This window comes from Ictidomys tridecemlineatus, chromosome 3 (assembly GCF_052094955.1).
Source record: "Ictidomys tridecemlineatus isolate mIctTri1 chromosome 3, mIctTri1.hap1, whole genome shotgun sequence".
NCBI classification, from domain to species: Eukaryota; Metazoa; Chordata; class Mammalia; order Rodentia; family Sciuridae; genus Ictidomys; species Ictidomys tridecemlineatus.
Window position 1 is genome coordinate 37,180,492 of NC_135479.1, and position 25,554 is coordinate 37,206,045.

A 25,554-nucleotide genomic window follows, 5' to 3' on the forward strand; every position below is an offset into this window, starting at 1 on the left:
GAAAGTTCCTGCTCCACTGTTTTTTAAGTCAATTCCTGAAGAGGAGTTTCTTCACCTCAGTGAAACCATTTCTTAAAACTGACGTGAGGAAGAACTGAGATGAGGCCCAGCTCTGCGCTCTCAGGATCTGTGTTGTGAACAGGTGGTCTGCTTTGCCTCCTGGATAGATGTGCAGCAGAGACTCTCTCCAACAGTCTGCAGCTGAGTCCCAGTGGGCTCTGGGGAGCAGCTCCCCAGTGAGAGCAACTCAGACTTGTACACTCTCCACTGTCATTTGTACCTCTGAGCATTTGAAAGCTGTGGTTTCCGGTGACTTGTGATTTCTGGTATCGGTTTGAGAAGTGCTAAGCTAGAGAAACGTACCCCCATAATGTGGACCAGAGCCAGGGGAAACAAGAGGCAGGTAGGTTGTGTCGCACCACAGGAGCCATAGTAGACTCTCAGTGAAAGGATGTCCCCTGATGCTCCTTGTTCTACAAGCTCTAGGCATTGGACTCTGCCTTCTGTGGAGCACCCGCTCCTTGCCCCTTGGTTGAGGCATTGACAGCTGTCCTCCCTGTTGCTGGAGGCACCTGGGATTTTAAGCAACGTGACAGCAAGTGACCTGTGAATGAGAGTAAAGTTTGGAAATACTGAGTTACCCCGCTACAGGGAGATACTTCTTCGAATTTGACAAATCAAATGACAATTGTGCAACTGAGCATAGTGCCCTCACTTCCTGGAGCGTCATGAGCCCGATAGAAGACGGGAACTAGAAAATTCTGTGTGAGAGTCGCGCTGAGAGTGGAAGGTACTAGGGTGCAGGAAACAGAAGGCAGAAGAGCTGGAAGGATCTATGGGCAACTACCCTGTCTCCACACTTAGAAGGGCTCGGTAGGTTTCCTTCTCCACTTTGCCTGGGGAAGAAAGTTTCTGAGGCAGGGTGCTCTCTTTTCTGACTGGGTTTATCCGGCACCTGCCTTCACCTGCTATGCAAGGGCCAGTGCATGCACTGGGTGCACTGATGTTTGCAAGAGGTCTTGTTTCAGGGGGCAATGCACTGGAAAGTGAGGCCTGCTCTTTAGTCACATTTTCCAGCCTTAGTTTTCTACTCTACTCCCACCCCCAGGTCTAGGCATCTGACTCTGGGGCGAGGTGGGGCACCAGCAGCACAACTCCACCTCTTTCTGGAAGACCCTCACCCCAACCCTGGTCTCCAGACTGACTGGGGTCTCTCTTTTCTGGGAAACTTGGCATCGTTGTTGGAGTGTTCAGATCACCTTCTCCCAGACCTTAACAGGACATTGAGGACTGGGCTCCTTGAACTCTGGACCACGGGGTATGGTGTGCCAGAAGGACTTTGGTCCCTGCTTGGACAGGGGAGACCTTAAACAGCTCTGGGACAGGGAGTCGGGGTCTGTGGTTTAGGAGACGGGTTAGAGAGGCACTGGCCGAGTGTGCAGGTCAGGCTCCTGTGGTCTCCAGGGCACCTCGGATCCTCCTAGAGATCTGCACTTGAGTGGAGTTGAGGAAATGTGGGGGTGTCACTGAAGAACTGCAGTCTAGGTCCAGAAAGGAAAAGCAAGCACAGGAGTTCCCTGCCCAAAGTTCATAAACTAGAAGAGGAGAAAGATGACCACATTGTCCTCCCAGATGCCATGGAACGTGGGACTGGTAAGCAAGGAGGGGCCAGGAATGTTCCTTAGTCTCTCCTGTCAGTTGGGTGCCACTTTTGTGCATTTCTACCCGACTTCTCACCTCACAGAATTCTCCCACCGTCAAGGGAATAAAGGAATTTAGAGGAAACAACTAACTTGTGAACCCAGACCCAAGGGTTCATGGAGGCCATTGAGTTTAAGGTACTAGGGACTTGGTGGAGTCCAGTCTACCGCTTATTTTTTTTTAAAGGATTGTGTCCCAGATATATGCCTGAAGACTGGTTTTGGATGGTGAAAATTGTACCTGGTCATGAGTGTTGGACTGAGATGGCCAAGGACCCAGCCCAGCCCACAAGTTCCCCTAAAGGAGCCTCTTCTACAGCTGCCACTAGTTTCGAGTTCCCTGTGGTGTGAGAAGGCTCCTTAGGCATGTTGGGGGTGGGGAGGCTGCTGTGATTGACTGCTGCTCCTTTTGCTTATTGTGGATGAACCAGAAGTGTCCCTAATAGCAGGGCCAGATGCAGAGGGTGTTGGAATGGGGGCTGGGAGGAAAGGTGACAGCAGTCTACTTCCAGAGGCTACAGTATGAGATGAGGGACCCTATTCCTCCTGGAAGGGCATGAACCTAAGATGGAGAAATTCAAATGCGTCACTGAGCAGAAGTGAAACTGACTCTCTTGCCCTTCTTGAAATAGAAATGGAGGATCTTTTCTGACTGGTCGACAGGAAGGTGACTCATAGTTCAGCTGCCCCTGTTGTGTAAGAAATACGAAGAAATGAGGTAAAGGGCCCCAATTGTGCCCTAATACTGTGGAGGAAGCTCAGCATGGCAGGAATAGACACGTTTCTCTGCTTTTTTGGATAATGATGTCCCATTAAAACAATATTTCTTATAAATGTAAACTGAAACAGTTTTGCTTACTTGGCTTCTCCGTTTTTCCTCTCCCAGGAGTCAAGGCTTCTCCTGCGGCCTCACTGTTTGGGGAGCTGTCAGAGTTCTGTGCCAATGCTTTCCTGGAGGGGCCCAGGCCCAGGGGACCCATCTGAATGAATGCCCAGGTCCTAGGATGTCTTAGGACACAGCTCTGATTTTCCAGGCCCCTCAGAGGGCAGGCGGCTACTTTGTTATAGACTGAGAACCAGCAGCCTGCACAGGCCCAGGGTGGAGCCCTGTAATCCTTCTGCCCAAGAGAAGCTTGCTAGTGAAAGTCTGATGCAATCCTTTAGGAAATCATTTGATAATACGTCTCCAATTGTTAGTATTTCATCAGCTGCTGCAGTAATTCAAACTCCATCAACCACTCACAGTGTGTATATGCACTTTGTATACTTGATTTAATTCCGAGTGTACAAGATCAGGTAAAACCTCTTGTTTTAGCTTGAGCCTTGATTTCTCCATGCCCAGACTGTCTCTTCCCCTATATGATTTTTTTTTTTTTTTCTGAGCCAGGGTTTCAGTTCCTCTTTTCTGCACTCTGGTCTGCTGTGGCCTTCCCCCCTGGGGCCAAGTGGCTGTTTCTTTATGTGTGAACCACATCTGTATGTAGAACTGAAGTACTTAGCCAGGGGACTCTTGGGCTCCATGAACATTCCATGAGGTCATTTGAATACCTGAGTCTCAATCTAACAGAGCCGAGGTCTTGGAATTATTACAATAAACACTGAAAAGCAACTTCAATTCTCAGGTATACAGGAATAATTACCTAAGAGTTCTTTTATACTACCTATAAAATTATGCAGCAGTTGGTAAGATGTTATAAACACAGGTGATCATTATTTTCCAAAAGTGATTATATAACATAGGAAGATTCAAAACTTTCTATTTTAGTTTCTGCAAGTGTGACAGACCTTGGTAAACTCTGCCACGGAAAGCCACCATGTTGGGTACGATGTTAGTGGATAGAAAACGAGGATCGATACCCAACTGATTTTATAAAGTCACCATAAAAGTTGATGTGAACAAAATCTAGCAATGATGTGAAAGTAGAATGTGAAAAAAGAGAGGAATATCATAAGAGCAAATTATTAACAAACTGAATTTATTATTTAGAAATGAGGATAGAGGCAGCAGGATGTTACAAACCTGTAGCCCCAGCTCCTAGGGAGGCTGAGACCAAATGGTTGCTTGTGCTAAGAAGGGCAAGGCCCGTCAGGGCAACAATAACAACAACAAAAAAACAAAATGGAAAAATAAAAACAAAAGAAAACAAAGAAACAGAAAAAAGAATGAAAGAAAAGAATAATGAGAGGGCTCATGTCAGCAAAGTGGAGACTAGGAAGCTTCCCCCTTGTGGAAACATCCAAAGCAACAGAAACTGACTGAAGTCAAAGGCAGAGGTTTACAGCAACCACGCAGAGGCCCAATCAAGAAGCAGCCACATTCAAACCTGTAGAAAAGGTAAGGATGTTTTTTCTTGCCCCTGCCATTCCTCTCCCTGGCATAGCAAAGTCTCAGGCTGCAGGGGGCAGCAGCACTGTTTGCAGTCCCTTCCCTTGAAGTGCAGGGGCCAGAGCAAACCTGATTGGCAGGGTTCTAATCTGCCTGAGGACTGGCTGAAGGATAGGTCTCTGGACCACCCAACTTGGATCTCATTTCATGGGGAAATGTGACTGCCACTGCATGTGAAGATTGTAGGGAGACTACATACCCCTGTATGCCTGGGGCAAGAGATTACAGCTGCGGATATGTATGAGCAATCCAAGGCCCAGGAGAGGAGCAGAGGGTGGTGAAGATTTGGGGGGTAATCAAGATATTCAAAAGCAGCTATTTATAGGAGGAATTGAGAAAAGTCCATTCAGAATAGGCAGGGTGAATGCTTAGGATATACCTGAGAAGACTTTAAACTTTGACCTCAAGCTGGTCCCTGGGATCAGAATAAGATCAGCTCATCTGTAAAGAGCTGCCCGGGTATAGAGCTGGTCTGCAAAGATTGGGAGACATGGTAGTTTGTTTTAAATGCCTGATTTTCAGCAGAAGCTCTGAAGGCATTAAAACCAGGGGAACATAGCTTATGCTTAAGAAGAAAGTAATTTGGCAGAACTTCTCCCTGAGGAAGGTAAGACCCATGGACATATTAAAAAGAAAGGCTGTAAAAAACAAATGTCTTTTTATCCACGTGGAGAAGAGTAAAATAAGAACCTTTTTCTTGCACCTGAGACACAAATCAACTCAAAATAGATGAAAAACTTGTGCAAGACCAGAAACTGAAAACTAGCACATGAAAACAAAGGAGAAAAGCTCTGTGACATTAGTTTGGGCAATGATTTTTTTAAAATATGTTCCCCAAAGTGCAGATAACAAAACCTAAGCTAGACGAATGGGACTACATCAAATTGAAATGTTTCTCTACAGGAAAGGAAACAATCAAAAGATTGAGATAACCTACAGGGTGGGAGGAAGTACTTGGCAGTCACATTCCTGATAAGGGCCTACTATCCAAAATATAGAAAGAACTCAACATATTGCGAGACATCAAATAACCTCGTTATGAAATGAACATAATAGACATTTCTCAAATGAAGACATAAAAAGGGCCAACAGGTACTTAAAACTCTGACAGGTCCCAGAAGAACTGAGGCTACAGGAGAAATCTTGACTCCTGGTAGAGATGAATCACCAAGAAGCTAGGTAAGCACAATGGTTTCAGTTGAAATTTCAAACAGTAATTGTTTTAATGTGACATCTTTATACAAAAAAGCAGAGAAAGCTGTGTATTCCTGCCATGCCGAGCATTCTCCATAGTTTAATAGCATGATTATTCTCTTTCCCCTCATGTCTTCATGTACAACAGTGACTCCATGTCATAGCAGCATATTGTGTTCTTGAAAAATTACTCAGAGAGTAGGTTTTAAGTGTTCTCGCCACAAAAAGGCACATCAGTAAAATAAACAATATATTATTTACCTTAATTGAATCATCCCACAACATACACATATTTTAAAACAACCTTTCCTACATTATATACACATAAAGTTTAGTCATCTGCTGAAAAAAGATACAAACAAAATCCCACAACTGTCTTAAATTTGTCCAGAGACCTAAAGGAAATGTATATTAAGAACTAAAGGAATTCAGGAAAAAACATATAAGTAAAATGACCATGTCAAGAAATATTAGAAATTATGAAAAGAAACTCAAAGAAGAAGTAGAGCTAAAAAATGCAATAATTGAATTGAAACGTTTATAAGAAGGGTTCAGGAGCCAATTTGAGAAGAAATCGGAAAGGGGAAAACATCTGTGAAATTAAATGCAAGAATTTTTAAAATATAATAACCTTTAAAACATTTGTCCTTTAGATATACATGACAGTAGAGTATATTTTGATATATTATGGAAACATGAGTATAACTTACTCTAATTAGGATCCTGTTCTTGTGGTTGTACATGAGGTGGAGTTCACTGGTTGCATATGCATATGTGAACATAGGAAAATTAGTCTAATTCCTTTTATTGCTTTCCTATTCCCATCTCCACTACCTTCTTGGGGCCGGGGAGAGCAACCAATAGAAGCAAAAAGCTGGAAAAATCACAAATATACAGAAATTAAATAGCACACTCCTGAAATGACAAAACGAGAAATGAGAAATCACAAGAAAAATTAGTAAATATCTTGAGATAAATGAAAACGAAACACAATATACCAAAATTTAGAGATCTAGTAAGAGTAGTTCTACAGGGAGGCTTTGAATAGTGTAAACACCTACAGTGAAAGTGAAGAAAGATCTCAAGTCAACAGCCTGACACTAGACCTCAGAGACACAGGGAAGAAAACAAGAAAGAACTAATCACAAGTCAGCAGAAGATGGGAAATTATAAATATTAGAGCAGAAATAAGTGAAATAATGGAGTAGAAAGTAGAAAACAATAAAAGAAAGTTGTTTTTTTTTTTTTTTACAAAATCCAGCAAATCTTTAGTTAGATTGATAAGAAAGAAAAAGAAAATGAAAGTACTAAAATCAGAAAGGAAAGAAACAAATTTACTAGTGGTTTTCTCAGAAGTAAAAGATTATCAGTGAGAACTACGAGCAAGAGTATGTCATCAAATTAGAAAATAGAGATGGAATAAAGAAAATCTTAGAAACACAACCTACGTACACTGAATCAGGAAGAAATAGAAAATCTAAACAGGTCAATACCTAGTAGGGAGACTGAATTAATAATGAAAACAAGCCAACAATCCCCCAAAAGAAAACCCTGGAATCAGAAGTTTTCAGTGGTGAATTCTACCAGCAAACGTGTTGGGCTCCCTTGTCAACTAAATAACTGGAGTCAGTGATTAAGAGCCTATTGACACTGTCCTGGAAGTGCAACCTGGCTTGATCCTGTGAAAGAAATAGTCCTGTGGGGTGTTCTCCTGGGATCCACAGCCAGCCACAGGGTCCCAGACAACCCAATAGGCCCAGGGTTCCTTGGATAGAAGGTCGTGGTGTATCCCAAATGAGAGAAATGGGACATGGGCCATCTTCTCTAGGTCTGGGCAGCTTCCCAGGAGGACACTGCTAGTCCTGGTTGACCTCAGGCCATGGGAGGGGCCTGGGAAATTTCCAGGTGGGCATTCCAGAGCATGGAGAGGGCTCAGAACCTCCCAAGGGTCAGTGTCCACACCACGAAGCAAGCCCCAAATCCCTTCCTTCTGGTATCTTAAGTGACTTTCAAAATACAGATTTCCTGTAGTTTGAAAACCTTTCTCTGCACATTTCAGTGCAGTGCAGCTTCCACGGGGAGAAGGAAGAAGACGGGAGGTCTGTGGGAGGAAGGCATTAGTGTCACCCAGCACACCTGGGCCAAAGCACAGAGCCCCCTATTCCATGTTGAATGGTGATCACTCTGATGCGGTCGAGGGGTGGCATGTATTGAAAGGCTTGTCTGGTCCCTGTGAACTGCTGTTACATGGATTTATGACGCTCTTTTCTGTATGGAGTGCTCATCATTCATGTAGGATTCTCAGGTGTTCTGGGGTCTGGGTCACAAGATGAGGAAATCATGGAGACAAGAGGAATATCTTGCACTTGTGCCTACTACTGACCCAGCAGTGGCCAGGAAGATGATGACTCCTGATAACCTTTTCTGGGTAGTGATGACGACCTAGGATGGACTTTTCTATCAACTGTCTCTATACCTATTGATGAACCCAAAGATCTTTTAGTTTTCAAGCCAAGCAGTAATCCCAGTGGCCTCAGAGGCACAAGCTAATGGATTAGAAGTACCCAGACTAAGGCAGACTGCCTTAGGACATGCAGGATGCTGTAACAAATCACCATTGATTGGGAGCTGGGCGGCTTATAAATTGCTGAAATGTGTTTCTCTCTCCGTCCTGGAGGCTGGCAAGTGCAAGATCAAGGTGCCAGCATGGTTGGGTTCTGGTGAGGCCTCTTCTCCCAGGGTGATTCCCAGCTTCTCTCTGTGTCTTCCCATCACAGAAGGGCTGAGCCAGCCTTCTAGGGTTCTTTTGTAAAAACACGAATCCTATGGTCAAGTGCTGTGTCTTCATGTCCCCACCTCCCAAAGGCCTAATCATCTTGGGGGTAAAGTTTTCAACATATTAATGTTGAGGGGACACAAACAATCAGACCATAATGCAGGCGGGTTGAGTGTAAGGATTTTCCCTCATTGAAGATACTGTGGTTTTCTAATAGGAAAAGGACACAGTGACATGGCCCACTTTGCTTAAGAGCAAGGGCCAAATATTTTGAATCACATTTATTATTGTTAACAGGAAGAAAAAAATAACTAACATGTCATATTGCTGATTGCCCCTAGAATTCCAAGTGACAATTTTCCCAAAGGACTTCCTACCATAGCCTGGTGTGGTGGCACATAGCTGTCTCCCAGTGGCTCAGGAGGCTGAGGCAGGAAGGATCAAGGTTCAAAGCCAGCGTCAGCAACTTACTGAGGACCTCAGCAACTCAGTGAGACCCCATCTGTAAATAAAATATGAAAAAGGCTGGGCATGTGGCTCGGGGGTTGAGCACTCCTGGGTTCTATCCCTGGTACCAAAACAAACACGCAAACAAACCCCAAAACTCCCTACAAAAGGAGAAAAGGAAGGTAAACGCTGTAAAAGTTGAAATCATTAAAATCACGATGGAAATTTGATACAATTGTATGATTAAATCTTGACTCAAGGACAAGGTCAAAAATGTAGATTCCCTTCTGGGGTTTGTATAAGGAAAGAAGAGAAAACACAATCTATACAAAATGAATGATCAGAAAGAATGATATAAGCACAGAGTAAGGGAAGATTTAAGGAATTAGAAGAGCATGATGGAAATCTATGGCAGCAAAATCAAACTACCGCTAAGAGTGTAAGTTGTGGGTCTTTTGTGATAATCTGCCCCCAAACCTGTCACTTCCTAGCCTTGTACTTCCCAGTCCAGGGCGACTTCTACAAAGGCTGGGCATGTGGCTCAGGGGTTGAGCACTCCTGGGTTCTATCCCTGGTACCAAAACAAACACGCAAACAAACCCCAAAACTCTGTTTCCCTCAGAATTCAGAATTTGCTTACTCCTGCCTGGGTCCCATTCTAATGGCTCTGTCGGTTTTACAGGAAAGAATTTCAGCTTGGAAACCAAATGGCCACTGTGGACGTAAACATCAGAATTGATTTTGAAACTGATTATAATGAGCTGGTTTTAGATGTAGGAAAAGTCACTCTTGGAGAGAAGAATAGGAACAGCATGAAGGACAAACAAAGGAAAAAAAGGCAGAAAGAGGCTGTCTCACGAGCCATGTGTGCTTTGCTGAATTCTGGAGGAGGAGTTATCAAGGCTGAAATCGAGAATACAGAGTATAAGTATAATGAAGACGGAATAGGAGAAGATTTGGAAATATCTTTCAGCGATATGCTGCCTCGTGTTCTAAATTACCTTGACTTCATGCAGAATGCTAACACATTTTTGATTTTTGTGAAATCCTGGAGCTTGGATAGCTCTGGTCAGCAGATTGTCACGTTGAGAACCAATCTGTATAGCAAAAATACAACATCTACAATTGTCATGGATGGTCCCCATGCACCGGCTTTCCTCCAAGAGAAGAAAACTGGATCCAGATTATTTTCAACACCAAAAACGAATGCAATGAAGGTCCCTACTGAAGAAAGTAGTGTGGTGGACTCACCTTCAGAGGTTTTTAGCAAGACAAAACTTACATACAGAAGTAAAGTCAACTTTTCTGAATCAACATTTGTTGCTACTAAATTAGTCCCAGGTACAGATGAGTTTGGAAAAGAAGAAAATTGTAAAAGAGAAGATGTGTTGGAGTTCATGAAAGAAGAGGTACCTCAATATGTTTCCGCATTTGCAAATACTGATGGGGGATATTTGTTCTTTGGTATACATAGCCAAACAAAAGAAATAATTGGCTTTGAAGGACAGCCTTGGTATCTTTCTGAGATAGAAAAGACAATTAGGGAGCTTCCTGTCCATCATTTCTGTAAAGAGAAGAAGACGATTAATTACTCCTGCAAACTCATTGAAGTCCATGATGAAGGAAGACATCGTGGCTACGTCTGTGCACTCCATGTAGAGAGCTTTTGCTGTGCCGTATTTGTTGAGGAGCCTGATTCCTGGCATGTGAAAGGGAACCACGTGATGCGGTTTACCATGGAGGAATGGATCAAGTGCATGGTGGATGGTGAGGCTGGTTAAGGAAGGGGGATTAGCAATGAGCATACATTTGGCCAGGGTGGTTGGGAAGGTATGACTGGAGCAAGATCAGTAGTCCTGAAATGTCAGTGCTCCATTTAACAGTCTCTAGTGGATCCCACTGGGAGTTCACCACCTCTTGTTTTCCTCTGCCCACTTAGAAGAGACCTATTACAACTAGCCCCATGCTTTGGTCAGCTTTCCATCACAATGACAAATTTCTGAGATAATCAACTTAGGAATGGAAATGTTTCTCTTTTTTTTTTCTTCTAATAATTTGGCTCACAGTTTTGGCGGTTCCAAAATGTTTTGGCTGCATTTCTTTTTGAAACAGCCCATTATGACAGGGAATGTGTGGTGGAAGAAAGTTGCTCACGTGATGGCCAGGGAGTGAAGGTGAGGACAAAGACTGGGCAGGGGTTCTACAATTCCCATCAAGAGCAAAGGGAGTAAGGAGGAGGGATCAGGCTATCATAATCCACTTTAAGGGTCTTCTAAACTCCCACTTGAATTGCTTGTTAAGCTCTGATTACAGCACTTGGGGCTCTTTATGAGACTTCTACTAGGCCCCACCTTTAGATGACTTCACCAACTCCCAATAGCACTTACTCTGGGAAGTAATCCTTGAACACAGGAATCTCTGGGTAACAGTTCAGTACCAAACCATGATATTCTACTATAGCCACCTGAAAGGTTCATGTCCATCTTAACAAAGTCAAATGCACCCACATTTTGTACACAAATCCCAAAGAATCTCAAAGTTTTGACAGCTTTGGCATTGCTCAACAGCGTTAAGTTGTGTATGCTGAGACACAAGGCAGTTCAGCTTTAGGATGCTATAAAAATTAAATTATAACAGTATTTTACTTCCGATTTGAAATAGTAAGTAGGAGCAGGGTAAACATTCCCAGTTCAAAGGGGAGGAACAGGAAAATATCAAGGAGGTTTTAAACCAAAGCAAGACTGCAACCCAGCAGGGCATACACCAAATCCTACAGCTCCATGTTTGGCAGCTGGGCCCACTGCCCCTGTTGCAGGCCACCTGCTCACTCACTTGAAAAGTCAGTCATAGAGATGTCGCCTTTTTTTGTATTTGTTGACGTGACTGTTCAAACCCCCTTGCAGAAGCCAGCTCTGTCCTGATGTGTGCCATCGAAACACATTCTGTGTTTATCAAAATACTTTGATGTTTTTGCCATGAATTCTGTCAAATTCATAATCTTCAGAATTTGAGTAGACTTTTATTGATGAAATAGGCGCTCCTGTACAGGAAAGTAAGAGCAAACTAATTCAGTTTAGTTGAAGCAAGTTATGTTGTTGATATATGTCCTGGGTAGCCTAGCTTGAGATGTAGCTCCCAACGTGGCTGTCTTCAGTTACTGAAAAATCACAATAGTCCCCTACATCTCTCATTATTTTTTGTTGTTGTTGATGATGGGTAACTGACTTATTTCCTGGGTTCTGCCTTAAAAACAGTGTCATCTTGAATATTCATGTGTAGTCTGGTGCACGGGTGAAAGTTTCTCTTGGAAGCTCACTGAGTAGTGGAATTGCTGGTTCAGGAGGTGTGAGAATATTCAAGTAATAGGAAAATATGCTGATATTTTTTCAGATTAGACAGGTCATTTTACTCCCATCAGGAATATATTAGAAATTCCACATTTCCTCCAATTGTCAGACTTCTCTTCATTTTTCTGCCTCTCTTCTGGTCTTTGTCCCATCAATGGGTCCAAGATAGTATCTTTGTGGCATGCGCTTTCCTGTTTATTAATTTGGTTGATTATATCTTAACGTTATTGGTTCAAAGTACTTTACCTTTCATGCCGTGCCTGTTCTGTCTTTTGTCTATATTCCGATTAGACTTTGTCTTTTTCTTTTTGCTGTGTTAGAATACCTTACAGACTGTAGAATCAATCACCTTGTCGTCACAGGTGTTACAGATTGTGGATATCTTCTCCAAATTTCTGCTTGGCATTTTCTCTTTTCTTAAGGCCTATTCTGATAAGTAGTAGTTTGAAATTTTAAGAGAGTCAAAACTTACCAGTTAAAAATTTGAAGTTTGGTGCTCTTTGTATCTTATGTGAGAGATGCTCCTCTACTCTAAGGTACTATAAAGTTTCCTTTCATTGTCTTCTGGACGCTTCAGTTTTGCTCTGAGCGTTTTACTTTTAAATATTTAATTCATTTCAGTAGACACTGACTCAGAGTGTTATTTCCTCTTGTTCCATGTGAAGAGCCATTTTCCCACCCTCACCACTGATCTGCCAAACCGTCTCCAGTGTATTTCTGCATACATCTATGGGTAGCTGTGGTTGTAGATTTTCTTTATGTTTGGTCAGTGTGTTTCTTCCTACAGAATTGTGATGTTAAACTGAATATAAATATCTGAAAGAGTGAGCCTCTTTTTTCTCTTGCTTTAAAAATATATGGACAGTTTTAGTCCTTTAACATTTCATAAATTTTAGAATCTACTTAAGCACCATAGAAATGCCTTTCTGGATGTTTATTGCAGTTACATTAAATATATAGATAAATTTAGGAAGGAATGACACGTTTCTATCAACTGGTCTTTTTATCCTTGAACATAGGAAGTCTGTTCATGTATTTCTATCTTTTTTAAAAAAATTCATTGTACATGCTTTATCAAAACGGTACTTGTATTTACAGTATCTGCAGAAAGAGTCCCTTGCAAGGTACCCTCACACACCCAGACACACACACAGGGACATCCATACCATGACCCTGCTCCCACACTAGTGAGATGTGAGGGTCAGACTCCTGAAATTAGGCCGCTGTTGGGGGATAAGAGTTGTGGATTTGTTTTTATTTAGTTATTTATTTATTTATTTTGGAAAGAGAAAAGCATGGGAAGAATGTATTTGGCCATGACATTGCTAACTAAGTTTGGGTATATTAACATATAGGTCAGCTAACACTAACTATTCCTTTTGCATTCTATATACACAGAATGACATCAAGGTTTTGTGATCAACAGAATATTCCAACTTCAGTCTCAATGCTGCTTGTAGTGACTTCTGAATTCATGTGAAGGCTTACCCTAATAATAATTCAAGTCTATGGACATGAAATAAGGCACAATAAATATTGATTTGACCTAGAGGAAGGAAGGAAAGGAGTAAAACTGGTTTCAAAGGATCTCAATTGGGAAACTGCTTTGACTTGAACTCACTTAAATCCATTCTAAGTTCCTAAGATTTCTTAGAAATGTTTTTTTTTTTTCTTTTCCCTGACAAAGCCCCTAAAGGAAAAGTTTGGGAATTCACATTTCCATGTTTCAGTAGCTTAAACTTCTCAACTCAATGTGTAACAACCTCCTCCCCTGCTCAGGTCTCCTCCGTCCTCAGTGCTCAAAAATGCAAAGTAGCAAATACACACCCAGTTGTCTTTGATATCTTAAAAAAGGGGGAGGGGAAGGAAGGAAGAGTAGGAAAGAAGGGAAGATGAGAAGAAAGGAGGAAGGGAGGAAGGGGGAAGGGGGAAGAGAGGAAGATAAAAGAGAAAGGGAAAAAGCTAAAAGTAACCTCATGACTTTCTTGCAGTTTAAGAAATCCCCTTTTCCTCCTTTTCAGGACGATGAAGCCACCCCAGACATCACAAACAACTGCAACAAATGAGTCTGGCAGCATAAAAGATGCCTAGTGTTCAAGTCTTCATGGTGAGACCCATACATCTTGTACACAGTCTGTCGAATGTTCTTCGCAGCAGGTGAATCAAACCCAAAGACACTGGACAGTCTGTGAAAGGGGGCGAGAATTGCAGTTCTGAAGGCCCCTGACTTTGGTTGTTTACAGAGTTTAATCCTGTTTATTGTGATCCTTGGTACGTTTTTTCATCTGTATATCCTGAAGGTTCTTCCCCTGGTTTTAGGAATCTGCCTACATAATCATATTTTTTCTTTCAACTGCATTTCCCATTGTTGAACACTCTCCATTTGCACTGCATTCAAGTCTGAGAGATCATCATATTCATCTCTAAATGCATCCTTATCTAGGCAAAATGTTGTGAGTCTTCTGGAGGCATCCCTACCAGCAAATATTCCATATGCACCCGTGGGGCCCTACAACTTGCGGCATTTGGTCACAGCAAAGACTTTCCTATTGACCTCAAGCAGGATGCGCAGCTTGAGGGACCCATCTGACTGGTGGAGCTACTCCAGGTGGAGCTACTGCAGGGAGGGCCTGGGCTCTCCTTCCCGCCCAGGCCCCTCCTCCCGCCCCATTCTCCAACACTCAGGGTCACTTGGCCAGTGAGCCACATGCCCAGCCCTATTTTGTATTTTATTTAGAGACAGGGTCTCACTAAGTTGCTAAGCAACTTGCCTTTGCTGAGGCTGGCTTTGAACTTGCGATCCTCCTGCCTCATCCTCTGGAGTCACTGGGATTATAGGCCTGCGCCATTGCGCCCAGCGGTATTTGTTCTTTTTAAAATATTGGACAGAATTCTTGTGTTTGTGACTGGTGTCTTTCGTCAACTTCAGGAAAGTCACTGCTGTTTATCTCTTCAGATCCTGCTTTTGTCTTTCTCTCCTCTTGTGACTCAGGCTGTGTTAGGCCTTTGGAGTACCTCTGACATGGCTCCTGTGTTCTGATTGTCCATTCTTTTTCTTTGTGTCAGTTGGAACTTTTTGCCAGCTTGTATCATGTCAGTTGATCTTGGTTTCTGCTGTTGGTCTGCTCTCACACTTAGTAACAAGGCCCTCAATATCAGATACTGCCTTTTAGAGTGATAGGATGTTGACACGACTTTTATCTATTGATTTCAAATTGATGAGCCTGTAAGAATCAGGAAATTTTTGTCTTTTCATTTCTTCTTCATTTGGGGGTAGATTTTCATTACAGTTGGCACTCAGCAGTCTTTTCCTTTTCTCATTTCTTTTTTCTCATGGTTGTTTTATTGTTTTTTTTTTTTTTTTTTTTTTTTGCAAATTGTCCGACTTTATCATGTTTCCTAATTTCTTATTATATCAGGGATTATGGATTAGGGAAACTTTGAAAGAGGTTCTATCCTTTCATATAGGGTTGTACTTTCTTCTGGCAGGTAGATGGGCGTCAGTGATTGTCTTGCTCTAATTGAAGTTTAGTTTTATGCTTTTCTAGCTAAGATTTTGCTCTTCCTACTAGTTGAGGCTGTTCTGGAGTCTAAGCTGAAGGCAGGGTGTTCTCCCAGGGCCTCCTCTTTGCTGGGACTTTAATTCTTGCCTGTGTCTGCTCAGCTCAGGAGGCTGGTGACATTTTAGTCCAGTTCCTCAGGCTCCCGGTTCCTGCTTTCTACTGGGTTCCCAGCCTCTCATCCTGGATCAGCTGGTGAGTTGAGGGGAATTTGTAAGCTGATTTAGGCTCCTCCTCTGCAGTTTCATCCTTTCTGAGGTTTTCTTCTCCAATTCTAGCCCCTCTAGGATTTGGACCCCTTCCTTTCTCCTCATGTCAGTGGCCTGTTGACAGCCATCGGGGCTCTAGTGACCCCTGCTACAGCCCAGACAATATCTGAGGGAGAAGCAGGCTGGAGTGTGCAGCGGCTTCCCGTGCTCCTAGCACACGTGTTGGCCTTGTCGTCCTGCTTGTCCCACTGGCCCTCCAGTTCCGGATGCCACGGTTGGCTCTGCTTTGTACAGCCTTCGTAGTAGCTGTTTCGGGTAGGAGGCTGGGTGCGACAGTAGACACAGTTTCCACGGCATGTTCCCAGGGTTTTCTTCTTTATATTTTGTTATCATTATTTCCATATCTAGTGCTTACAGAAAAAGATGAGATCTATTCCAGAAAGCCTCTGCCAGGAACTCTTCTTCCAGAGGAAGCACTTGAACAATGAACAGAATGACATGGACTTCGGTGAGCACTGTCCGCTGGTCTTCTCTAATAGCTGGTCTTTGGATCTGCACCTGCCAAAGAATGAGGAAGTCACCTGTGATGTGCTTCTGATTTCCCAGGAAAACCCACCAGTCCCGGACACTTTCCTCAGGGTAGTTGAGAATTGAGAAGATGATTCCCCTCTTTCTCAGGGAACTAGATATAAGCTTAAAGGCTATGCTTCCCAAACTGCCCAACTTTAAAGCAGAACTGGCAAAACTTGGTGGTTTCCCTATGAGACTCACCATCATGAGGAAGATATTCTGCTTGAGTCTTTTTTTGTTTCAATTACTTTTAGTTATACATAGCAATATAATATATTTGGGCAGAATATATATATACATAGAATGTAACTTATTCTATTTAGGTTCCCACTCTTGTGGTTGTACATAATGTAGAGTTCCCCTAGCCATGTATTCAAATACCAGGTTAGGAAAGTTACGACCAATTAATTTGACTGTCTTTCCTATTCCCCCATTCCCTTCCCCTAATTTCCATTTATCTAATCCAATAGACTTTATTCTTTTCCTCCCCACCCTCCCTTGTTGTGATTCAGCATCCACAAATCAGAGAGAACATTCGGATATTGGTTTTGGGGGACTGGCTTATTTCACTTATTGGCTTATTTCACATAATATTTTCCAGTTCTTTCCATTTACCAGCAAATGCCATTATTTTATTCTTCTTTAAGGCTGAGTAATATTCCACTGTGTATATGTCCTACATTTTCTTTTTCTATTCATCTGTTGAAGGACACCTCAGTTGTTTCCATAGCTTGGCTATTGTGAATTGAGCTGCTATAAACATGGATGTGGCTTAGTCACTGTAGTATGTTTTTAAGTCCCTTGGGTATAGACCGAGGAGGAGTGGGATAACAAGGTCAAATAGTGTTTCTATTCCAAGTTTTCTGAGGAATCTCCATACTGCTTTCCATAGTGGTTGCCTCATACCTTTCTCTCCACATCCTTGCCAACATTTATTGTTACTTGTATTCTTGATAATTGCCATTGTGACTGGAGTGAGATGAAATCTCAGTGTAGTTTTGATTCACACTTATCTAATTGCTAGAGATGTTGAATATTTTTTCTTATATTTGTTGACCAGTTGTATTTCTTTTTCCGTGAAGTGTTTAGTTCCTTTGCCCATTTCTTGATTGAATTATTTTTCCCCTGGTGTTATCTGTGTGAGTCTTGATGCCAAAATAATCTCCTTTATGATTCAAGATTGAAACTATCGTACCTCCTGGCTTACAATCTTTGAAGCCACGAGAGACCAGCTGAAGCCATATTTGTAGTCTGAAGGAGATTGGCTCTCTGAGGGAGCTGCATGCCCTTGGGATTTTCAAATGTCTACCAGATAATCAATATAGACTGTTTTTAATAAAATGCCATACAGATGTTAAAAACTTGGTGTTTTAGTCAACTTTTGTGTCACTGTGATAAAATTACTCAACAAGAGCAACTTAGAAGAGGATAAGTTTATTTGGGGCTCGGGGTTTTGGAGGTCTCAGTCCATAGACATCTGACCCCATTACTCTGGGCCCAAGATGAGGTAGCATATCATGGGAGAATGTCTCAGTAGAGTGAAGCTGTTCAGCTTATGACAGATTCAGGAAGCAGAGAGAGAGATAGAGGAGAGGGTAAGGGAATGTGGGGAAGATGCACCCTTCCAAGTCAGGTACCCAGTTACCAACTTCCTTGAGCCACCGATAGTCACCTCCCAGTGTCATTCACATGAGGAGGGACTGGTTAGGCCACAGCTCTCCCTGATCAGCCACTTTACCTCTGAGTATTACTGCATTGGCACAAGAACTTTTGTGGGATACATCACATCCAAACCATGACATTCTGTACCTGACCCCCAATGCTCATATCCATCTCACAGTGCAAAATTCATTTAATTTATTTCCAAGAGTTTCCCTTTCTTAACATTGTAAGAATCACCCCAAAGTCCAAGTCCAGAGTCTCATCTGAAAACTCTTGGTTGTGAGGCCCTGTAAAATCAAAAGCAAGTCACAATCTCTAATATACAATGGCACAGAGTAAACACTGTGACTCCAAAGGGGACAAATATGCACAGAAAAATTAGGGGCCAAAGAAAGACCAAAATCCAGCTGAGTTCCTGGAGCTCCATCCCTGATGGCTCATCTAGATACAAGGCTGTGCCATGTGCTCTCCCAAGGGCTTGGGCAGCCCTCCCTCTTTGGTCTTCATGTTGCTCTCTCAGTCTCTCACAATCCAATCACTTTACCTCTGAACGTTCCTGAATTAAGACAGGAGGTTTTGTGGGAAACCTTACATACCAACTATAACACTTGACAAAGCGTTACCTGGATAATGGAAGGTGGACTGGGCTACAAAGATATTTTTCATTATAAAGATGATGCTGTTCTCTAATTTTCAAAAATGTTTCTTTGAGATGCTGCAGGTTAAGCAGCTTCACCTGATGTTGGAGAACTTCAGTTTAGCTTCTGTTCACTTCTTCCTGAATAGTCTTTACATTTGTTGCTTAAGAGCAATTAGAAAAATTAACTAGTTACCTATTCTGTGCACAAATTTTATTTACTCTTTTCTTGTTCATGGATGGACTTTGTTTCATTTTAAAATCAAGACAGTTATACTGTTCCTTTAACAGCAATGAAAAACTGCCCAGGATCTAGTCAGACAATCTTTGTGATTTTGAAAAGAACGTCATTGATGAAGGCCATAATTTCCCCAATGGGCATGAAAAGAAGAGAAATGTCATTACCCCCAAGGAAAAACCCCAGGAATTCTTTAGGTGTGCTCACTTGGAGGAACTGAAGCTATCCTAATCACTCACGTAGCCCCTGTAAATACTCACGAGAAAGGTTGTTTTTCTACAAACAGTTCTGAATAGGAATCTGAGTTGAGCAAGTCCTGAAAAACCTCTCTCACTCATTTCTGGAGGAAAGCATCTGAGATAGAGGTAGAAAGCCTCGCAGGTCTGGAGAGTTTTCGTAAGAAGAGGAGCACCAGGGTTTGGCGTTTCTTCCTCATCAGAGATGAGCTGGGGACTGCCAGGAATCCAGTGGACCCAGATACATCCTGGCTGGGGTGTTCTGAGTCCACGTCCAGGAGGCTCAGTGGGACCTTGGAACAGAGACTAGAGCTGGGAGCCCCGCAAGGCGCAGTCGAGAGGAGAGGAGCAATGCCTCAGAATTCCGAGAAGAAGGAAACGTTACACAGACCAAATTTACAAGCCACGTTGTCGTTTGAATGTAAAAGCTAATGACCTGTGCTGGTCATTATCCTGAAAGACCGTAATCCCAAACTCCGTCATTGCAAATGTTTAAATCCCCAAAGATCAAAATGCTGAGTCTGGAACACCTGAATTCTAAAATCTCCCAATTCATAATCCTCAAAGGCTCAAATCTCCAATGGTGAAATTCTAAAAACTTCCAATTCCCAAAACCACAAGCCCCATGAAAAAAAGAGGTCATTTAGAGGGACAGGAAGCTGAATTCTGGGGAAGTGACTGGCCATGGTTCAAGGCGGTGTGTCAAGGCAACAGTGACAACTTCAATGTAAATGTGTCATGGTGTGCACTGACGTTCCCTCCTGCTGATGAAATTCCAGGAGCTTGTGATGAGCTCAAGTCATGTTTGCCTGAAGGAGCCAGCGAGGTTACTGACTTGTGTAATATGGATACCAGCACCGTATGATAAGAAGACGCTATGCATGTTAGTGTTCCGGTCACTGTATTGTTCCTGCAATCCTTGGTCTGTGTGGGAGCATATGTGGGATAGGTTTCCACATCCCCAAAACACAGCATGGAGGTTGCGAATATTTCATAGGAATTGCTTGCGTCAGTATTTATCGAACATGCAACAGTTTTGAAAGGAGCAGTGCCATGAAGGAAATGGACGTCAATGTGTTCTCTCAGGAGAGCCAAGTCCTAAAGCTCAAAAGCAGCCATTCATGGCAGTCAATGCTTCACAGTAAACCAGGCTCGCTGACACCCATCTGTTATCCCAGTGACTTGGGAGGCTGAGGCAGGAGGATCCTGAGTTCAAAGGCAGCCTCAGCAAAAGCGAGGTGCTAAGCAACTCAGTGAGACCCTGTCTCTAAATACAAAATAGGGCTGGGGATGTGGCACAGTAGTTGAGTGCCCCTGAGTTTAATGGCCGGTATACCCCCAACTATCTATCTATCTATCTATCGATCGATCGATAATGAGCCGGAGCCTGAGGTTCAACCAGATTTTATGGAGTTGGAGTACAGTCATGCATATAATGTTAATGCACAGTCATACGATGAGTTTAATTAATCTTTTTTATTCTATGGTTGAGCATTTTCTCTTCATATCATTTCCAGTACTGGAAATATAGATGTGTAATGACTTTTAGAGAGTCCAATTTTGTTTCTGCATTTTTGCAAATTGGACTCCATGAAAGTACATTACCATAGCGTTGTGTTGACTTTCTACCGAATTATTGTGCGTATAGATAAAAATGGCGAAACTCCCTCCATAAGTGAGAGTCTTTCTGGTAGATCTGGGATTGGAAGGATAAAATTATAAAGATCCCAGTTCTTGGGTGGTTTTAGAGGCAGCGGTGACTCTCCTGGTTTTGATCAGGCTCATCAGTAGATTTGGGTTATCCTTCACCGAATTCGGGTGACTGCAGTAAAAAATTGATGTGGACACAGTTGCCAATCTGAGTGGGCCACATTTGTATGTGTTGTTGTCCAAAGTATTCCTTTCGAATACAGTGAATCTGCTGAGAATCGTTATGCAAATGCAACTATCTTTTGGACCCTTGAGGGTTCATCATTACCCTGAGGTAATTTCATACACCAGTGTCTGGAATGGGAATTGCATGGTTATGTCTTTGCGATGAGACTGGAGCTCTTCTCCTCCCAGTTCATGAATGGTGATTCAGAGGAAGGACATCTGCATCCTGAGGACCGAGAGGAATGAGGATGGACTCTGATCCAGGTACGAGGGAGAAAGCGCCACCCTGCTTGTCCTTTCTTCCTCTTTGTCCCTTCTGGGTCCTTTAGTCTCTGTGACTTGGAGCTCCTCCTACCCGCTGCAGTTTGCTATCTCCAAATGTCCTTGATCTTCATAAATGGACAAGTTTTATTGGGAGGATGAGGAAAAGCCAAATAAAATATTTGGTGAATGATGATTTTCCGTAAGAGAAGAAATAGAGGGAAATGTCGGAGGGGGATCCCGTGTTGAACTCTACATTACTTAGCTTCTTTTCCTTGGAGTTGGCTGGAGCATCAGAATAATGACTAGCTTGTGCCTCAGTCTAGCAGGAGACCAACTCTGGGAGGCAAGAGCCAATGCTGGGTCAGGAGTGTTTCCAAAGGGCTTAGAGGAAATGCAAGGGCATAAAACACACTGTGATTAGAATTTTAGGAGAGCACTTTAAGTTATAGTATAGTTCCAGTAAAGAACTATTCAAAGGTACAAGAGGGAGCTTTATACTGAGTGGGGCAATAGGACTGGAGATTCAAAAGAAAGTCTCTTCATGATGGATCTTTGGGCACCTGGGTGTAGGGTCAAGAAAAATTGATGCGTCTCATCTGCTGGGCTGCATTACACCAGGGGAAGTGAAATTGAGATACAGCCTGGTCTGGCCTCTTCCAGTGAGGAGGGGGTGAAATCACCTAAATTGAGATGTTTTCTTCTTTCAGGGTGGTCTGAAACTTTTGAATCTCAGCTGAGTCTGTCCCAGTGTCTTCCATGTTGCAGACTAATATCTTCTAGGAAAGGTCTAGAACAGAAAGCCGATTTTCAATTTTCTTTCCAGTGTTAGCTGCCAGTTTACTTTAGGAGAGAGGGAGATAGTTTAAAACATTGATTTATAAATTGATGAAAATTTTGTACTGCAGCTAGGGTATATCAAGAGGCAATGTCACAAGCCTGTTGGGGAATGAGTTTCAGCTGCCTTTAGAAATCATCCATCTTTGTGCTTGCAAAACCCAGCTGATTGTCAGAAATGGTAGAGGAGGTAGTTAAACACACAGGTAGATGTCCCTACTTCACCAAGAACTTGTCCACATATGACTTCCAGCTAGGAGGCCTAAACATGTGCACGTGAGCAAGCTTCTCAAAGGATTCTGATGCTCTTCCCATGTTGGAACCACTGATTTAGACACGATAGGGAGAGCATTAGACTGGAGGACATGGTGGGTTAATTGACTCCCTCTTCTCAGCTTATCAGATGTAGAGGAGATACACCTATAGAAAGAGGACAGGCATTCAGCTCATAGAATATGAAAGGAGAGACCGTGAGTAATTTCTCTTGGAAAAATCACTAAGGTCCCAATGGACCACAACATAATCATTCATGATCAGGTGCAATGTTAGATGACCTTTCCCACCCCTGCCCCCCGACTTTTTTCACCTGGATTTTGTCTAGGAATTGTTACTTAGAAAAGGGAGTGTAGATGTTTGAGGAGGGAAATGTGTTTTTTACCTTCACATATTGAACCTTTTCAGTGTGAGATGCCACAGAATGTGACATAGGAATGTCCTATGTATATCCAAACTTGTGTCAAGGGTCAGGTAACTAGAATATTAGGACTCCTGTAGTTGCACCTTCAAGAAAATATTTTATTTACCTGAAATCTCTCTAGTCCTTAACAAAAAGGTGTTTAAACATTCCACAAGGAGGATCTGAGATTGAAGAGTGATTGCATATCTGGTTTTCACTTCTTTGGGCTCAACAAATTCCATTTATTTGGCACAAGTGCTCTCCATGAGATAATAGAAAAACAACATCATTCTTTTCTCCTGATTTTTAGGATACAGGTTAAGGAGAGGTGACCCAGAGGGAAATTCTCTTATGTTGTATTACGGGAGCTTTATTCTCTTTTTGAAGTGTTAACTGAGACTGATACAAAACAATACCAACACATTTTATAATCTCTGATGTTTTCATTCTAGAATCACCAGGATGTTCCTGATATCCTGCCAAATTCTCCTGGAATTTGGCATGAAGGACCGGAGGGGATAAAAAGTCAGCAAATGCATCCTCCTCCCAGGGAATTCTGAAATTCTCTAGAAGCAGGGCTGTGGGCCTGGACTTGCAAGCCAAGTAGAGAGTCATCTGGGATTCTCTGCTGATCCCACTGAACAGCATCTCCGTCCTCTGCATTGTCCTCTGGGAGCAGGATGCAGAAGGGTAGGTCTCCTTGCACCCACTTCCTTTTCCTTTGAAGTAGAAGCTGGTGAACGTGGGCAGAATAACGGGAAAAGTTTGTGTCATTACCAGGGTCTTCTACCTGAGATCTGAGAGCCATGCAGTGTGCATGGAAGGAACCATTACTCTGGTCCTGTTATCTTGCAGACACCCAGGATTGTCTTGAGATGCTCCATTTCTTTCTTGAGCTTGGCCGTGAGATTTTGAATTTGCTAACCAGCTCTGCCACGCGACCAGTGCTGGCCTCATGAAAGAAGGTTTGGTTCATAAGTAATTGCCAGGGAGTTTAAAATTAAAAGACAAGACTCTCATTAATACCAGCTTTAATACCAGCTCCAAGACGGCTTCTCCTAGCTCCTGCCTCCAGCCACCTAATGCGGTGGTGAGGTTTACAGAAGAGACTAGCGAGAGAGGGAGAACACGCCAGGGAGTGGGCTTTTATTAGGGAACAAAAAATTCCAGGGAAAAATCCCATCCAATGAAGGTTAAGGGGGATGCATCCTAAGATCAGTGGCGACGATTGGTCTTCAGGGCAGTGGCCAGGCATGCCTCTGCACTGACAAGTCCTCGGAGCTGGATCAGGGTGGGGAAGGCTCAGACACAGCTGTGTCTAAGTGCCTCTCACCCAGCCAGGGAGGTAACTCAAATCACATGGCAAGGATGGCCTACTACAACCAGCCTCTGAAGAACTTCATCTGGTAAGCCGTTGAATCTTATACCTATATGTGTTATCTAATCAGGGATTATTTTTCTACTAAGCCAACTTGTTGCTTGAGAATTACATGGTGAAATGATTTGTGACAACGGTACCATATTCAGGGGAGCACAAAAGAGTGATTTTCTCCTTTATAAAGTGAAGAAAAGCTGAGTGTGTCATTTTCTTGTTACAGTAATAAAAGGATCTGGGAGGCAGTGTCCCGGAAAACCTTCATGAAGAGGGACTTTGAAGACATTCAACACATCACTGTGGATGAAGCTCAGAATTTCCACACTGAAAATGGGGACTTATATGGGAAGGCAAAAGCCATCACTCAGAGGGAAAAGGAAGCCCAGAAATTCTCTGGAACTTTCTGAACCATTTTCAGACCAGCCACTTGGATGTTAGTGGTCTCCCTCCTCTTTCATCCCAGTAGCCAAGAGCTCACCAGAGTGATGCCCAATGCAGATGAAGTCGCCCAATACCTACCAGAAGTGATGAAGGTCATTAGAAGAAAACCACCATCCAACATCCCCCATGGGTCCTTGGAGGGGCTTATGAAAGCTGAACAACTTTGGGGTTGTAAGGAACTATGCAAATTGAGAGAGAGATGAGAAATGTGAGCCACTGCATCTGCATTTTTTCCTAAATTCATGAAATTTGTCTTTGCTCTATTGATTCGGGACATGGAAGATTCCTGAGATAATTCAGTCACTGAATTAATATCTCAAGCATTTGGCAGAACAAAGAGCACTGGTCTGGATATGTAGGATACTTCATTTGCCCTTTTTCAGAGAAATTTTAGACAAAGAGAAAGCACACATACACCTCTTTTTTTTTTTTTCTGGATTTCAACAGGAGTTTGTATTATGGAACAGAATCAGATTCTATAGGTGTGTATAAGCTCCTAAAGAACAGGAATAGGAAAGAAAGTCTTTTAAAATCTACAGGTCTTCTGGGTATGTCACTTCGTGGTAGATTCTTGCCAAGCAAGCCTCCGGTCCTGGGTTAGACTCACGTGGACACATCCCAACATCAATAGGTTGAAATGACGAACTCTCATCTCAGTTCTACTTACTAGTGCATAATACAGCTACTGAAGTATTAATTCCATGGTTTTTTTTTTACCATTTTTGTTAAGAATTTTCCATTTGTTATTTTTAGTTGTATAGGACAGTAGAGTGTATTTTGACATATTATACATAAGTAGGGAGGGAAGAATAAAAGTATTGAGTCAGTGATTGTCCTCCTTCTCTTTCATAGCATAGTGAGCTGAATGTTATGAGCTGAATGTTTGTATGTCCTCACTCTCACATTCACACATGACAGCCCTAGTGCCCAGTGTGCAGATGGGGCCGTCATGGAATTAAATCAGGTTAAAGAGACCATGTGGGCAAGACCCTGATCTATAGGATAGTGTCCTTAGAAGAAGAGACGCCAGAGAACTTCCTTCTTCTTCCTGTGTGCACAGACAAGAGGTCCTCTGAGCACACAGAGGGCAGAAACCTACAGGCCAAGAGAGGAAGCACAGGGTGAAA

The 25,554-nt window shown here is 42.7% G+C and overlaps 1 protein-coding gene and 1 long non-coding RNA gene across 5 annotated transcripts; both read left to right on the forward strand.

The window, feature by feature from the left end:
- Positions 1 to 383: 383 nt before the first annotated feature.
- LOC144376100 (ribonuclease SLFN12-like) lies at positions 384 to 16,038 on the forward strand. 3 transcript variants are annotated; one of them, XM_078042447.1, is made up of 3 exons: positions 384 to 873; positions 9,186 to 10,270; positions 13,872 to 16,038. In XM_078042447.1, the coding sequence occupies exons 1-3, from the start codon at positions 836 to 838 to the stop codon at positions 13,877 to 13,879; spliced, it is 1,131 nt and encodes a 376-aa protein (XP_077898573.1). In that variant the 5' UTR covers positions 384 to 835; the 3' UTR covers positions 13,880 to 16,038. The 3 variants fall into 3 exon arrangements, with proteins under 3 accessions (XP_077898573.1, XP_077898572.1, XP_077898575.1); XM_078042446.1 differs by lacking the exon at positions 13,872 to 16,038 and having other exon boundaries at positions 9,186 to 10,284; XM_078042449.1 differs by lacking the exons at positions 384 to 873; positions 13,872 to 16,038 and adding an exon at positions 2,551 to 4,035 and having other exon boundaries at positions 9,186 to 10,284.
- Positions 16,039 to 16,269: 231 nt separating this feature from the next.
- On the forward strand, positions 16,270 to 25,257 carry LOC144376101 (uncharacterized). Of its 2 annotated transcripts, XR_013436196.1 has the most exons (3): positions 18,711 to 21,101; positions 23,064 to 23,301; positions 23,467 to 25,257. It is a non-coding gene; the product is annotated as an uncharacterized LOC144376101 (long non-coding RNA). The 2 variants fall into 2 exon arrangements; XR_013436195.1 differs by having other exon boundaries at positions 16,270 to 21,101; positions 23,064 to 25,257.
- Positions 25,258 to 25,554: the final 297 nt, after the last annotated feature.